We start from the raw sequence: 14,715 nt of genomic DNA, 5'->3' as shown, positions 1-14,715 counted from the left end.
ATTTTCACGGCTAAAAGTATTATAGTGACTTATTTTTGGGTTATTATGCCGTTTTGCGCGGGCTAATGTAGGAGGTAGCGCAACAAGGCTTAAGACCCTAAAATAAATCAATAAAATATTAGTTTTAAATGCATATAATGGACGTAGAGTGTATTGAAGGTTGAAGGGAACTACCGTAATAAAGCTCAAATAGAATAAATTGTTATTTTTGTTAATGTTAAATTTATTATTATAAATAACGGGATAAGCCAAAGAGTTATTGGAGTAGTTAACGACTTTGGTACCTTCTCCACAGTCTATAGCAATTTGGACTATAGCACCTTGAATTGCAGGAATGTTGCAAAATAAGGAAAATATTAGAGTACCTACCTGAATATTTAGACCTACTTAGAGAATAATTCTATATTCTTTTCAGATAAAGTATCAACAACTAGTGATGTTTCCACTCTGTTCTGGATTAAAACAATTTCCCCATTCATCGCTCATGTAATTTTTATCGTCGTCATAAAAGTATAATTTGTTTAAGTATTCCTTATCTGTGGATTTGTTCCATGCAGGTCGTTTCCTCGTATCCGAATAAAACAGAACAAACAAAAGAGAGCACGATAACATGATATGTTCGGTTAGTTTAGTTTAGGTTGGGTTAGGTTAAGTAAGCTTGTGTTAGGTTAGGTTAGCTCAGCTCTTTTTTCTCATTACTTTTCTCCAGTGTTCTGTTTCTTCACGGACGATGGTCTGGTATAGAAAGAAGTTGAGTGAGATCGTTCTACTCTATATAAAGGCTTAACACTTACTCTTGCATCTATGCAATCCCACAACTTTTCATCAATGTTCTGTTTTCGTCATGAAACCCCCTCACATGGAGTTCAACAAATTTCAAATAAACGCGTTTGAGGAAAACTCACTTATTTCTAAATTTATGGTAATTAGCAAGAGAAAATTTTAACTTTTGCATTTTGTACAATCCAGTAAAAGGAAAGATTCCTGAAAAATTGCATTTGTCGGATTTTGGGAAGAAATATGATTGACTAAATCTCGATTATCTCCATATTCTGAAAATTCCACTTAATGAATTTTACCTCTGCAGTAGCGATGTATTCCCAACACATAAACTGTAAACTGTACCATGTTATGCACAAACCACCCAACCCACAAATTAGTATGCTGAGATAATAGATCCTTTGGAGTAGACTTCGAAGTGTCTCAGTTGAGGGAACAAAGTCCAACTTCTTCTCTGTGCCCTCCAGTGTACCTCAAGGTTCTCATTTAGGCCCATTATAATGTAATGTGTATATATACGATATTCACAATTGTTTTTTTACATGCTAATTACCTAGCATATGCAGATGATAAAAAAATTACTTACTAAATCAATCAACAACTGCATTAAACTTCAAGAGGACCTCAATCGTGTTTTTGCCTTTTGCGAATTAAACAAACTTGTTATTAACATCGAAAAATGCATAAATTAAATAATTAACATTTACACGCAATAAAAATAAAATTTCGTTTGTATACACACTAAACGGCACACACATCAATTAAGTAAAATATATCAGAGACCTTGGGGTAACACTGGATGTTCAATTAAACTTTATCCAACACACTGATGAAATCATTAACAAAGCCAATAAAATGCTGAGATTTATAATTCGCATAGCAAAACCCTTCCACTTAACTTCCTTTAACTTCCCTTCCAACATAAACACTTTATATTCCCTTTACTCCTCATATAGTCGGCCGCATTTGGAACACAATACACCGATCTGGACTCCTTTATACCAAGCCCATATTGAAAGAATAGAAAGAATTAAAAAAAAATTTAAACACATAAATTAATAACTAAACTTACACTTCTCAAATTATACCGAATCCATTAAAATTCATAATTTTAACTCCCTCCAAACACGACGTCTAATTTTTGATCAAATCTTATTGTTTAAAATCCTAAATAATGGTCTAGACTCACCAGAACTTATCAATTTAATAAATTTTCATATTCCGTCTAGATCAACCCGACAAACTGATTTATTTTATTTACTCTCGTGTAGAACAAATATTCGAAAAAATTCCCCAATTCCTCGTATATGTGCAAAATATAATAAAAAAAATTATAGCATTGACATTTTTAGTAATAACCTAAAGAAATATCGGTATAAAGTAATGCGTGCGATCGATTATTAATATGAGAGCATGGAATATATCGGAAGCCTCTCCTATCCTCTTCCTATTTTCCTCTTCCTCTCCCCTTCCTTTAACCCAAAATTAATTTTAAGATTAAAACTTCATTTCCAATGAACTTTAGCATAAGAAACTTCGGTGGCTTGACTTCGGTTAACTTGTATATTTAGCATTGCATATTATGTAAAAGCTGTTTGTTTCTTACAAATAAATTAATAAATAACACTAAAGATTGTTTTTTTTAAGTCGAGCACATAGATACTACAAATTATTTTAATTTAACAAGTGTAATATGAAAAGTGATGAAACATTTCGGTTTCTGCAGTAATTGAAAATATCACAAAAAAATATCATCAAAAAATAACATTTTCCAAATTGTGGGATGAATGGTTTATGTGTAACATGGTCCAACATAAGTCCCTGCGTTTCGAATGTCACTTAATGTTGTAAAAATGTCAATTGAACACTTAAAGCTTTTAAGCTCTTAAAAGAATGTATGTATTACTTTTTAAGATAGTTGAAAAATTAATTATGTGAAATTCCCTCAATTGAAAAAACAGCAAAGCATACATCGAAATTTATTAAAAACATATCTGGTTCCGTTATTTAACATATTAAGATATGAAAAAATTCACAGTATTTCTTTAAATGTTACCTAGGACATTTGACCAAAGATTTTTGCTTTGTTTTAAATATTTTTGCTTACGCCATAGACATTCGGACTGAGAGACCCACCAATTAGGGAAATGGTAACAAACCAAGTTGCGAGGAACGCGGAAGGCGGTGTGACCGTCTCTTTCTATAATTTGTCAATAAATGATTCTGACAGTATACAGGCAATAAGCATTGTAATATCACTATTCAATCGTCGTAAGTAAAAGCTGCTTACGAATTACCAGTTCTTTGTACAACGGTGGGAAAATTGCTGACTGCTTAAAAGACTTGACTACAAATCCCAAATGGGTAAACGATAGTTCGTGCTTGCTTCGAAAATTTAATATTTTGTTGCACTATTTAGATGGACATTTGTACAAATATGTTATAATTTACCGAACTTTAGTTTTAGCGGTTCGTTTAAAAACGAACATTCAGATTCTGTCCCACAATGGACTACGCTGCAAAGATCTACCTTATTTTGAGTTACTTTTACTTACTTATCTCCATCTTCTTTTTGAATGCTTACTACGGAGCCTTAAAGTGTTTATATTTCAGGTCCGGCGGCAGGGTGCTCGACCTGGAGCTAGCAGTGGACACTAGCAGTGACGGCAGCTGATAGCGTGATGTTGTGCTTACAGATGTGCTCGGTGAGTGAGTTGCCGGGCGTGCGGCTGCGCGGGTTGGGCGCGGCGCGCGGCCCCTTCCGCCGCTGCCTGTGCTGGTGTTGCTGCTGCAGCTGCAACGGATCCTGGTGAGTCTACATTGTCATTCAGCGGTTGTTGATGAATTACGCAAATATCTGTCTTTGGTGGTATGTATTGTCGAATGATCTAGCGATGTTGGAATGTTCTTTTATGGATCCTGGTGAGTTGCTTACTATCATAGTATACACGGTGCGGATTTTGACGGAAGCATGTTGATGAATTACGTAAATATCTGTCTTTGGTGGTATGTATTGACGAATGATCTAGCGATGTTGGAATGTTCTTTTATGGATCCTGGTGAGTTGCTTACTATCATACACGGTGCGGATTTTGAGGGAAGCATTTTGATGAATTACGTAAATATCTGTCATTGGTGGTATGCATCGGTGAATGATCTAGCGATGTTGGAATGTTCTTTTATGGATCCTGGTGAGATGCTTACTATCATAGTATACACGGTGCGGATTTTGAGGGAAGCATGTTGATGAATTACGTAAGTGTTACTCCGATGTTGGAATGTTCTTTTTAACGGATCCTGGTGAGTTTGCTTACTATCATAGTATACACGGTGCGGATTTTGAGGGAAGCATGTTGATGAATTACGTAAGTGTTACTCCGATGTTGGAATGTTCTTTTTAACGGATCCTGGTGAGTTTGCTTACTATCATAGTATACACGGTGCGGAGTTTGAGGGAAACATGTTGATAAATGACATCGATGTTAGAATGTTCTTTTTAACTGATCCTGGTGGGTCTACTGCTCACTATCGTAGTGATAAACGTGGTGTGGAGTTTGAGGGAAGCATGTGGATGATTTACGTAACTGCGTGATTATAGTTGGTAGATGTAAGCGTGCAGATGTGAATTACAGTAAGTGTCATTTTTTATATTTCGTGGAAATTATGTAAGCACTAGGAGAACCTGTCATGAAGTCTGTAAGGTAAGAATGCCAATACATTAAATGTTTTTCTGTTTTGTTCTTGTTATGTGTCATGTCCGTTAAATAAATATGGCTAGAATGTGTATCACTAATAATAACCATTAATTACAATTATTCTCAGTATTGTGGAGTGTAAGCATATTAATGAATAACTGTAATAGGTTTTTTGATGTTGTTTCGTGAACAATTCTCCAGGAAAAACTGTACCGAGATGTTTAAGTATACCTATATTATGTTAGAATTAAGCGTATGTTGTGTGAGTTATTTTTGGTGAGGATAATAATGGCATTGCTTCAGATTCGCGGAATGGTTTAAAGCAAAACAGATGGAAATAATAATGTTTGGATGATTTGTATAGCGCCGTTTCTATTCAAAATCACCTCAATGGCGCTCAAATGTTACCATTGTTTTTTCATTGTTCAATATGTCACCCAGGGATATCACTAATTTCATATTTGATGTTTTTTTCCACCATTTCACCCTGTTATATTTACATTTTTTTTGTACCTGTGGCCTGTTTTTCGTTTAAGTTTTTCTTTGTAATTCAACCTGTTTATTTATGATATTTTTATTTTGCACTTCGACACGCGATTCATTTGTAATTAATTTCATTCCGGTGACTTGTGAGTTATGTCCCCCACATTTCATGTACTTTTCACCCTGCTAGATAATTATGCCTGCTTCATTTGAAAATAACCTTTCGTTGCGGTTGAACTTTCCGTGAAAAACAAAACGTATTAATACTTACGAGAAGGTTAAAGTGTTTCACAGAAGTTCAAATAAAATAATTTCATCAAATGGTAACTTTTTAAGAACATTTGGAAAGTCCCCTTTAAATGCCGATGCTAGATCCGTTTCAACTTTCTATCAAATTGTGACGAAGTAACAAGCTTAGCAACATAACAGTTGTGCTTTTCTGCTAACCACAATTTTTTCAAAAGCTGAAACTGACCTAGAATTGGCGTTTAACGGTAACCATTCAAAGAAAAAATCAAAAATAAATTGGCTCTTACTGGTCATTTGGTTTACTACGTTGCAATTAAATTTGTGTAAAACACCACAACCTTATACAGGGTTTTCCAATAAGAGGTGTTATTTTGATATTCAATCGTAAAAGATCAATGGTTTCGTTGCTTGTGCAGCACGTAGCGCCCTTTTGTTGAAAGTAAACGTTGTCCAGATCAATACCATTCAATTTTAGCTATACAAAATCATTAATCATCTCTCAATAGCGCAATCCATTCACCGTAACTTTTGCACCAGCCTCATTTCCGAAAAAGTAAGGTCCAATGACTCGGCCGGACCATAAACCGCAACAAACAGTCACACGTTGAGGATAGAGAGGCTTTTCAACAATAACTTTTGGGTTTTCCGAGCACCAGATGTGACAATTTTGCTTGTTGACGACGTCACCGAAGTAGAAATGGGCCTAATCACTCAAGATGATTTGCATTTGATTCACTCATGTGAATTTTAATAATTTCAATGCGTTGTCGAAGCGTGTATCGTTCCATTTTTATTAATGGCGTAGTTTTTACTTGTCAAATGTTAAAAAATGACAGCTTCAAAACTAACATCTACCGAAATATCGGGCTATTCAAAATAACACCTCTTATTGGAAAAATCCTGTAGAGTAAATTTATCCCATTATGTTTTTTTTATTTTTTATTTCTTGCACTTTGACAACAATTTAATTAATTACTGATATTTATTAAGAAATAATAGCTTTCCTTCAGTTTTTCATAAACCCAACTGACCCATGAATGTTATCTAATGCCCTACGATGCTTTTCAAAGTTTATTTTCATTTAACATTTTTATGTTTCGTCAGTATGCTTTTAGAAAATTCATTATTAGGTATTTATCAATCAATTTTAACGATTTTTACACCAATTGCACTATACATTATTTTGAATTCCCTGTTTGTTGAAATTTCTTCGTTTTATTTATATTTGGTTTTAATATTTTTTGTTTTTTTCATGTGCCGTTCGCAGGTCGAAGTGGTGAGTCATTTTTAATGTTGATTTTGCTATTTTGGTGTTCATTATCCTAAAATACTTTAAAACCCTCTCTTGGAGAATTATCCGACCTGTATAAATTTACCTATATAATACGTTTTATGGACCGTTAATGAATTCTATTTTAAGAAGCGAATAATTATAGCCACAAAGATAAATGAAATTGGATATGTGAACGGAATTCTCCTCATATTTGGGATGCTGTGGATATATTTGTTCAATACAAGTTTTTAAAAGGGTGAATCTAGATGAGATCAAGAAGAGAAGCCCATATTTTCCCAATTTGGTAGTATATATACAAATGTTTTTATTTTAAAAATAAATATAAAATTTTTTACATGTTACACAGCGATAAAGAAAAAATAAAACAAAACATTTCCTCGTCAAAGATACAAGACTCTCGTGTTTGGTGAGGGAATTCATGCGCAAATAATAAAGTCATATAAGTATTAAAATATTGTAAATTATAATAAAAGAAAATGTAATATTATCCATACAATAATAAACTTAAAAAAATAATAATAGGCATGGACTCTTATAGTAGTTTTATGTATGTTTTTCAATTTAGGCTTATATTCATGAATATTTTAGATAATTTTAAGATTTCAAGGAAGTTTGTATTTTGAATATGCTCGGTGTTCAATTTTGGAATTTTTATTCTTAATATAAGATAATTTTGGGAGGCGGGTTTGTGTATCACCACCCCGGAAACCATTTATAACCAACCCCTCTGCTGTAGGTCATGCGTGGTTCGCTGTGTTTGGGGTACCAAGGTTCAACGGATGAGGTGTCTTTAGGATGTGCCTGCCCACCAGCTGCGTGGCGGGCCAGATCGGGAGAGGTTGGTTTGGGGAGACCCTTTGACACCTCCAACTGGTCTCTCTTGACTCATCGCCTTGCATCGCAGTGGGAGGGATAGTATCAAATGTCCGTCACTCCTATCACTAGCCACACTGATCACTAGATCCCTACCCACCCTTCATACTTTTTTTCTTAACAAAACATCCTCTACTTCCTTTCAAAAACATTGGGCAAAAACAAAAACATCGGCCAAAACAAAAACATCGGGCAAAAACAAAAACATCGGGCAAAAATTAAAACATCGGGTAAAAACAAAAACAAAAACATTAGGTCGAGGCCACAACGTTTTTTTTTTGTTTTGCGGCTCTGTCTTATGTTGCAAATGTTGCATGCCTGCACAAACATTTGGTTCAATGTTTGTGGTAATATTGTTGATGGAGCCGCCTTAAAACATGAGAACACCTCAGCAGAGGTTCTGCCAGTGAGGTTCATAAAACAATACTACTTTACCATTTACGTAAAGTTACTGTTTATTTTACACTCCACTACCATGTCTACCACCTCCTCCTAATTGGGAATGCCATAGTCTCAATGGCTCCAGATGGTTGGGAGCAGTTTGGACTCTACGTGCGAGGGAGGAAATAAAAAAAAATTAAGACACGCTTTTACTACGCAACGAATTAAATTTTAATGAAAAAAAAACATCCGTCGAAATTATGTAGTAAAACTAGTATTTGTATCTAATCGACCAGATCTTTGTAATTAAAAGCTAAATGAAGCCCAAACAATTAATTGCGGAACAGTGACTTCATTTCCCAATTATCGCGAGTCCATGAACTTTCATCACGTTTCAAAACAGTTTTGTTATCAAATGCTTTTACCATTAGAAAATAAGCGTTTATTATAAAGTACAGGATTTTCCAATAAGAGGTGTTATTTTGATATTCAATCGTAAAAGATCAATGGTTTCGTTGCTTGTGTGGCACGTAGCGCCGTCTTGTTGAAAGTAAACGTTGTCCAAATCAATACCATCCAATTTCGGTCATAAAAAAATCATTAATCATCTCTCGATAGCGCAATCTATTCACCGTAACTGTTGCTCCAGACTCATGTTTGAAAAAGTAAGGTCCAATGACTCCGCCGAACCATAAACCGCACCAAACAGTCACACGTTGAAGATAAAGAGGCTTTACAACAATAACTTTTGGGTTTTACAACAATAACTTGTCAAATGTTAAAAAAATGACAGCTTTAAAAGTAACATCTACCGAAATAGTGGGCTATTTAAAATAACACCTCTTATTGGAAAACGCTGTAGCTCCACACAGGAGGCCCTGACGAAAATAATTTCCCTCAGGGCTGCTGGAAATCTGAGGAAAAATCTGGAGGTCAGTAGGTCTAGGAGGGATGGACGTATAAATCTATACCTCCCACTGCTGTGCCAAGGATCGAGAGAGTCCTGCTGGAGCCACTGACGCACTAAGTGGGCAGACCTAGTAAAACCTCACCCATAAACCCGGAAACCCCTGTTAAGTTACCAAACGCAGCAAACCACTTGGGACGACCGCCGTTGATTATCCAATATATCCAACGGTTCCATGATAACTCAACACAGTGACAATTCAGCACACCTTTAAAAAGTGATATTAAGTCATTAAAAACGATAAAAAAAATTAAACCCAACCTAACTTACTTAACCCAGTTAATAAAGTTTTTGTTTCATCACTTTCCATGACTTTATATAACTTTTTAAAGATGTGATAATTATCATTTTGATGATTTATCCGGTCACCATATCCAACATACCCGCCTCCCAAATTGAAACCTTTAATCATTCTTAAAGTTTTATAAATAATTAATTTTGTCATAAAACCTGAATCCATTTTTCCACGGAAAATATAATGTCACGCACGGACACTTTTCCACGAAAACCGAATAATTTTTGTTCGTGGACAATTTGGTAATTAAAACTAAGTATATTGTCATGTGACGTGGGTCACGAACGTCCCGTGAAACGTTACATTTCCACGTTACATTTCTACGTTAAATTTTCACATAAAAAACGTTGCTGTGAAAAACCCTTAATGAATGTTCCGGTGTACGTAGAATTGCGGGTGCGCTCGACACTCCTTTTGACAATCATACATGTTCTTTTAAAGCGAATACGTAAATATGACTAACGCCGTACGTGGGATATTTGCGCATAATATTATGCGCTTAGCGCTGACGAGGAAGTCGCTTAACGAGCATGCTATATTTTGGCATAATAAGACTATACAATTTTTAGTAGCAAAAAGTTTATTTTACCTGTTTCTATATAATATGTAAAGTAAATATGATTGCAGGAATTAAAACTTATATTAAACCCCTTTGCACTGGAAATGGATTCAGTTTTTTTTTTTTTTTTTTTCTCTAGGATTTTTATTCGAAATAAAACAATAACCTAGTAAACACCACTATTATTATTATACTTAATGGTGACCGGGTTTTGCTACAATTGTAGCTTCTTCAGGGCAGTATTGTGCAGGCCTGGAAAATTCGGAAACCTAGTAGGTAATTAAGTATAAAAATAAAAGTGGTGTTTATTAAGTTATTGTTGTATTTTAAATAATAATGTCACATCACAAAATATCTATTTTCATTATTCTGAAAATGGCACGAAAAAATTGTAATTGTAATATTTATTGATTTTAAGAATCGCACTTTCCGGAATGGTTCCAACTGGTCACAACGTCATTATGACATATAAACCGTCACTGGCTGGAAACGTTGCCCAGCGTGACGTCAACGCCAACGAATTCACGAATGAAAGCGAACAAGACTTTTGGCGGCAAATAGAAAATGGTAGATAGAAAATAGAAAATTTTATCGTCAACATAAAAATAAAATAAAAATATCTTCAATATCGTAATTTTTTTCGAGTGTAAAAATCAGTGAATATACCCTAATTCACCTCTGGGCTAGAGCCCCAAAAAACTTGATAAACCCAGTTGATTCTGTGCAAAGAGGGCGGTCCGTCTAATTGACAATCACAGTTAACAAACAGATTGGCCACCCTAATGCACAGACCAGATGTAGGAATTTTGTATCTGTTCTACAGGTGTTTTAAAGGAACGAGCTACCCGGCGTCTATTTTTCCTTCTTCATATAATCCGAGTCTCTTAAAGACCTGCACTTATTAATCCCATTATATCCCTACAGCACCTACAACGCTAATTTTGCATATTTCAAATGCAAAGTCCGCAATCATAAAATAAATTGTTATACATAACGGATAAAATCTTTAGGCGACAACAAAGCAAAATGTCTGCATTTTGAATATGAAAAAATAATAAAAAATAAAGTTTCCCTAAATCATTAAAAATGTTTTCATAACATAATAAAATATTTGCTTTTAAAGAAAACAAAATTTTCTTTTGCAGTATAAATAATGTAGTTTCTCAAATTACAAGCCATAAATCATTTTGAAACAATTTATCATTCTACTGCAACGCACAACATTAGTATAGCCTCGCTTGAGTTACCCTAACGATGTGTAATATTTGTACTAGCCCTCCGTTCCTTAGTTTAAAAAAAACGGGTTGATTAATCTCATGGGTCCGTCCTTATAGCGTCGCGACGCTCCAACCACGTCGCCGCGGCGTAACACGCGCTCATTAGCATGTAAACACATTAACTGGTGTGTCACACACACACTGGAATGGCATCGTTGATCGCCTGTTTACACGCGGGCTCACGCGATCATATCGTTAATGGACGATTTGACGATTCCAGCGGGAAAAGTAAAAAAATTCGCACCCGGAAAAGCTAAGTCAACGGTACATTTCTCTGGCAACCTGAAAAATATATACTGTTTGTACACATGATCGTTTACCTAATTTTGTATTTATAACGTTATTTATGTTGTAGAGAGCTACAATAGAAGACAAAAATCAATAAAGCTAGATAAAATGTAATAAATGGGGAAATACCTCCAAAATGAAATACTGTTTCAGTCTTAATAAATGTTCTCTAATACACCGCCCTCGTGCTGGTATATCTATACGACGAGGAGGGCCGTATACTTCTCAGGTTAAAATATTTGCTCATAATAATATTCATACAAGAATTTTTTAGACTGGCAACACTTTGTTCCAATCCTCAAAACACGGTAATTTTTGCATTTCGCGTTTAGTTGCCAACTTTACGTTTCCTCAGACGACATTTTCGATTTCATTGACCCGGTTTGCTTTGAATTGCTTCGAAATTTGTCAAATTTGATTATACGTTCCTTATTTGCTTAGGTAAATCGATATTTCGATTGAAAATATTCCTCTGATAGTGCTGCCAATGGGTATTACTATTTTTTTTTATATTTTAATTGCGCGAACAATTGATATTTGTAAAATAAAACAGATTTTAACAAAGTCATAATAATAATACGTCCCTAATACTGGGGGTCGGGCGGTTTAAAAATCTGTCAACCGCTGTATACACAGTACGCATGCGCGTGATTATGTGTAACGTTTTCTACTAACCTGTTCTTATCCCTCCGTAAAATCTATTATTCTATTTCTACATATAATTCAGCACTCAATACAGATATTAAGAAATAAGTTTTAGTTTTCCATGTATGAACTAATTGCCCATATTAAAATTAAAAAAGGTAAAAAAAAATTGAGAAATCGACGAAAACATGTTACTAACAGTGTAACGTATAAAATAGTATATTCCAAATATGAAAACAAAAATGACAGTCTTATGGGCACAATTTGCAGACAAAACGATCAAATTTTGTAGGCATATCATTGCGAAATGCATAAGACCAATTACAACATGAATACATTTTAGTCAAGATTCTCCTATCTTCGAGCGAGAATATAAATCATTACATGTACAAAATGAAATAGTGTGTGATCTTCGTAAATTGCGTTAATTTATTTTATTCATAAGGATCTAACATTGTTGGCTGGTAAAAATTAAAATAGAAAATACTGGAAATGGTACTCCGTTGGTGAGTTACGTGTGTAATCAAGACTGTTGCAAGTAACATAAATAAAAACCTTCTTTTTAATGAATCTGTGGCAAACGAAATTCAGCGATGTCTCATACAAACGAACGGCAATACCAACATCGCTGGGTGGCAGCAGGGCGGCAGCATACTGAGGATTAGCATAGACTCTATGTCATAGATATGTGCCATAGAGCATAGAGTGCATAGAGCACCTCTGGTGGTTTAAATGGGAATTAAAAACCCAACTGATTCTGAATTTGTCCATTGAACTGATGGAAAAAATAGTAAAATACATTTTGTTCATACATGTCATTTTGGACATGTTAGTTATAATTAGAAGTATGTAAACTTAAATGTATTAAAAAAAACTGTACAAATTAAAGGAGTGAAAAAAAGAGCTTTAAGACGTTATTCTAGGCTATTTCCACAAAATTCTATTAAATTTCGATACAAGTTTTCTCAAGAAGTGAATTCTTTCTACAATTCGAGCATACTTCAGGGGGCCTACAGTCTAAAGTCTACACGGTTCTCCTCCGCATGTTTGACGTTGCAATCTTTCCACACATTCCTACTTCATTTTGCGTTATTTGTACATCGCGAGCATCGTCATAATGCGGTATTTCCTCGAGTCTAGAAAACATGGCATTTCGACGAGGACTATAAAAGTGGTATTTCGAGAGCTTTTTCCGTCAGGCTTTCCGTAAAGTTTTTCTACGGCACCCGTGTCACCGCTCCCCAGAGCTTATTCTATCCAGGGTACTAAAATCCGCAGCTGAAAGGAAAAGCTGCTGAAATATTGCAAACACTTGTTCTGCGCTCGAAGCTTTTAAACAAACATTTCTGATTACTTGCGGCAAGCTCTTTGTTTGCTCACGGGCTAGACTTTTATTGCGTATTTTTTAAGCTTCAGGACTTAATAGTTTATATTGCTCTTAATATTATACTGATTTACAGTTTAATTGGGGGGGGGGAGAAATGTAAAGTTTTCATTCTGATATGAAATAATAATGATATTATTTGTTTCAAAAACGTTGATTTCTAGTTTTTTTCTAACACATTATTTACCGAATTTGTTCCAATTTTCTACGATTCAGTTATAGAGAATAATATCCGTTATTGTAAATTACATTTTAAATGTAATTTCCGCAATAGAATCCTAATTGCCTGGAGCCAGTGGGACATTGTGAGGCTTAGAGGGTGAGTGGGGGGGAGGGGTTGGGAATGAGGAAGGTGAGGTAGTAACTAGCTATTGAGACTTGGACACGAAACACAAATAAAGTCATTTCAAGCAATGTTGATATTCTGAATGGTGGCCTTTGATCAGGGCGAAACAGAGAACTTATGGGGTATCTAACACTCTAGAACTTCCCGCATAGATATATACCTATAACATTGTGTTTTACGTAATTAGCTAACTATTAAATAACGCATTTTTATTACCTAGTTAAATAAAAAACTCATTTTTTCATTATATCTCCATCACAACTAGATATAGAAAACAACACCCATTTGTAAAAAAGGAAAATATTTCCGTTTCAACATAGCTCCTCGATAGGAGATAATATCAGTCATCAAGGGCGTCATTTTCAAATAGGTATGCCATTCCATTACCATATTATTACCATACCTTACCATACTATTACTATACCATTCTAAATAAATACCTCGTCCTGACTCAAACTTTTCATATTTAACAACATCTATTCTGACAGTATAACATCAAAAAGACGTTACCTTCGTATATTAGCAGGTATCTCTAGTTAGAGCGAACTCGACAGATAACTGGGTGGTACTTGTACCTACAGCAAGGATTTCGTACTGCCAGTGTTTATTGTATGGCCTAGTTAAATAACGTCCCGGTAAGGCTTGGGGCTAAATGGCAGAGGCTACTAAACCAGGGAACTTTGAGTGAATTTATTATTTGCTTTGGTCGTATCGTATCTCGTGAATGGAAGTTATTATAATTTCGTTGAAGAACGACATTTAGTCATGAATTATGGTCTGTGAAGCATCAAAACGACATTTTAAATAATGTGAAATAACATAAAGAATTGTACTTTCGATGGTTCTTGGAAATGTTATCTAGGGCGAGAGTTAACTAAAATGAATGGGAAAAGGGAATGGAATGGTACTGCGTGAGGATGCCACCAGCAAACTGGAAAGTCCTACCTTGTTGATTCTATCCTATTTTTTCCTTCTAAATCATAAAAACTCAACAGTGAAATGCTCTAATTTGCACGCAACGTGAATTTGAACTTGTAACTTGTTGTTGGTTGCGCGTTAGAAGAGGTACTGCGCGGGCACTTTTCATCTCCGGTGACAAAAAATGACGATTTGTAAGATAGGTATGGATTACATTAAAATTGTAAAAGTAATAATAGACTTTATATGCCCGAAAAACTCGGTTATTACATGATGTTTTT

The 14,715-nt window shown here is 34.9% G+C and overlaps 1 protein-coding gene across 2 annotated transcripts in view; it reads left to right on the top strand.

Moving 5' to 3' along the window:
• Positions 1 to 14,715, top strand: part of Dhit (regulator of G protein signaling double hit) — a 170,425-nt gene that overhangs the window by 71,201 nt on the left and 84,509 nt on the right. The window contains exon 2 of one of the 2 annotated variants that reach the window (XM_089642729.1): positions 3,394 to 3,589. In XM_089642729.1, the coding sequence (XP_089498855.1) occupies positions 3,462 to 3,589 (128 nt within the window). In that variant the 5' untranslated portion in view covers positions 3,394 to 3,461. The remainder of the gene's footprint in view (positions 1 to 3,393; positions 3,590 to 14,715) is intronic. The other variant, XM_089642730.1, reaches the window with a different exon arrangement.

The sequence above is a fragment of the Hesperophylax consimilis genome, chromosome 18 (genome assembly GCF_061612785.1).
Source record: "Hesperophylax consimilis isolate HC1 chromosome 18, BYU_Hcon_1.0, whole genome shotgun sequence".
NCBI classification, from domain to species: domain Eukaryota; kingdom Metazoa; phylum Arthropoda; class Insecta; order Trichoptera; family Limnephilidae; genus Hesperophylax; species Hesperophylax consimilis.
The sequence above is the reverse complement of the archived record's forward strand: the minus strand, read 5'-3'. Positions and strand labels throughout refer to the sequence as shown.